Here is a 1,901-nt window from a genome sequence, read left to right as displayed (position 1 = left end):
ATAAAACAATAAATCAGATTTATTTATCATCAAATCAGAAACTCACTGCAGCAAAAACTTTCATGAATCATTGAAAAACCAAGAAACCTGCAGAGCAGGTCAGTTTTTTCTTTCTGCTAAATAATAAATGATTTATGTGCTGTGAATGTACGGCTCTGTGCAAAAGTCTTCATCCTGTCCTCATTTCTTTGAATTAATGAGCAAAAAATTCAAACTGGACTTTAAAGGAAAATATGATCAATAGTTAATAAATAAATGTAAATACATCTACATAAACATGTTGTAGATGAATAAAGTTAAATTTAAATAGTGTTCCCATGAGTCAATGTTTAATGTGAGATAAAAACCTGAGAGTGACGTTATAAATAAGTGAAACAGTTTCTGTGGGTTTGTAGTTATTCAACCTTCAGTTTGTGCTGAGAGTCCTGCTCCTCATGTGGTCCGGTCTGAGTCCTGCTCCTCATGTGGTCCGGTCTGAAACCTGCTCCTCATGTGGTCCGGTCTGAGACCTGCTCCTCATGTGGTCCGGTCTGAGACCTGCTCCTCATGTGGTCCGGTCTGAGTCCTGCTCCTCATGTGGTCCGGTCTGAGTCCTGCTCCTCATGTGGTCCGTCCTGAGTCCTGCTCCTCATGTGGTCCGGTCTGAGTCCGGCCTCATGTGGTCCAGTCTGAGACCTGCTCCTCATGTGGTCCGGTCTGAGTCCTGCTCCTCATGTGGTCCGGTCTGAGTCCTGCTCCTCATGTGGTCCGGTCTGAGACCTGCTCCTCATGTGGTCCGGTCTGAGACCTGCTCCTCATGTGGTCCGGTCTGTTTCCTGTTCCAGGCTCCAACTACTACGTGCGCATCCTGAGCACCATCGACAGGGAGCTGCTGAAGCCCAACGCCTCGGTGGCTCTGCACAAGCACAGCAACGCCCTGGTGGACGTGCTTCCTCCTGAGGCCGACAGCAGCATCATGATGCTGACGTCAGGTACGCTGCGCCCCGCGGCCCGCCGGGTCAGAGACAGAACCGCAGACTGACCTGCTGTCCCTGTTTCAGACCAGAAGCCTGATGTGATGTACGCTGACATCGGAGGGATGGACATCCAGAAGCAGGAGGTCAGAGAGGCTGTGGAGCTGCCTCTCACTCACTTTGAGCTCTACAAGCAGGTCAGGACAGCTCACCTCATGTTCTACAGCTGGCTTCTCAAACCGTTTGGGTCCGGGGACCCCTTTAAAAGGGTGAAGAAAATTACAGGGACCCCCTCATAAACCCCATGCTGTTTTAAAAGATTATTTTTTGTCATTTCAACCCCTAAATGTCATGAGAATATATATTTTTATCAAGTTTATTGTGTTTGTTTTATTAGTTCATTGTTAGGGACACTGAGACACAGAGAGAGGCAGGGACACGGACACAGAGACACTGAGACTCTGAGACAGGAGACAGAACTGGACGTGTCAGAGCTGAAGATGAAGAGACAAGGATGGAGAAGATTAGGACTGAGAGACCAGACTGAGATGGTTTGAACATGTCCAGAGGAGGGACAGTGTTGTTATGGGACATGTCCAGAGGAGAGNGACAGTGTTGTTATGGGACATGTCCAGAGGAGAGACAGTGTTGTTATGGGACATGTCCAGAGGAGAGACAGTGTTGTTATGGGACATGTCCAGAGGAGAGACAGTTGGACCAAATGATCAGGGTTGGACTGATGTGTTGTTTTGTTCCTCAGATTGGTATCGACCCACCCAGGGGTGTCCTCATGTACGGACCTCCAGGCTGCGGGAAAACCATGTTGGCCAAAGCTGTGGCCCACCACACTACAGGTGAGACATTTGTCCAACTCTCACCTGTCTCTGACCTGTCTCTGAGCCTGTCTGTCTCTGAGCCTGTCTGTCTCTGACCTGTCTCTGACCTGTC

The 1,901-nt window shown here is 48.7% G+C and overlaps 1 protein-coding gene across 1 annotated transcript; it reads left to right on the top strand.

The window, feature by feature from the left end:
* The first annotated feature begins 705 nt into the window (after positions 1-705).
* Positions 706-1,901, top strand: LOC106514299 (26S protease regulatory subunit 6B-like). The gene is made up of 3 exons (XM_014003499.1): positions 706-971; positions 1,041-1,150; positions 1,714-1,901. Exons 1-3 carry the CDS (start codon positions 797-799, stop codon positions 1,882-1,884), a joined length of 456 nt encoding a protein of 151 aa, XP_013858953.1. The 5' UTR covers positions 706-796; the 3' UTR covers positions 1,885-1,901.

The sequence above is a fragment of the Austrofundulus limnaeus genome, unplaced genomic scaffold (assembly GCF_001266775.1).
Source record: "Austrofundulus limnaeus strain Quisiro unplaced genomic scaffold, Austrofundulus_limnaeus-1.0 Scaffold1, whole genome shotgun sequence".
NCBI classification, from domain to species: Eukaryota; Metazoa; Chordata; class Actinopteri; order Cyprinodontiformes; family Rivulidae; genus Austrofundulus; species Austrofundulus limnaeus.
Note: the sequence above shows the minus strand (reverse complement) of the source record. Positions and strands in the feature narration are given on the sequence as shown.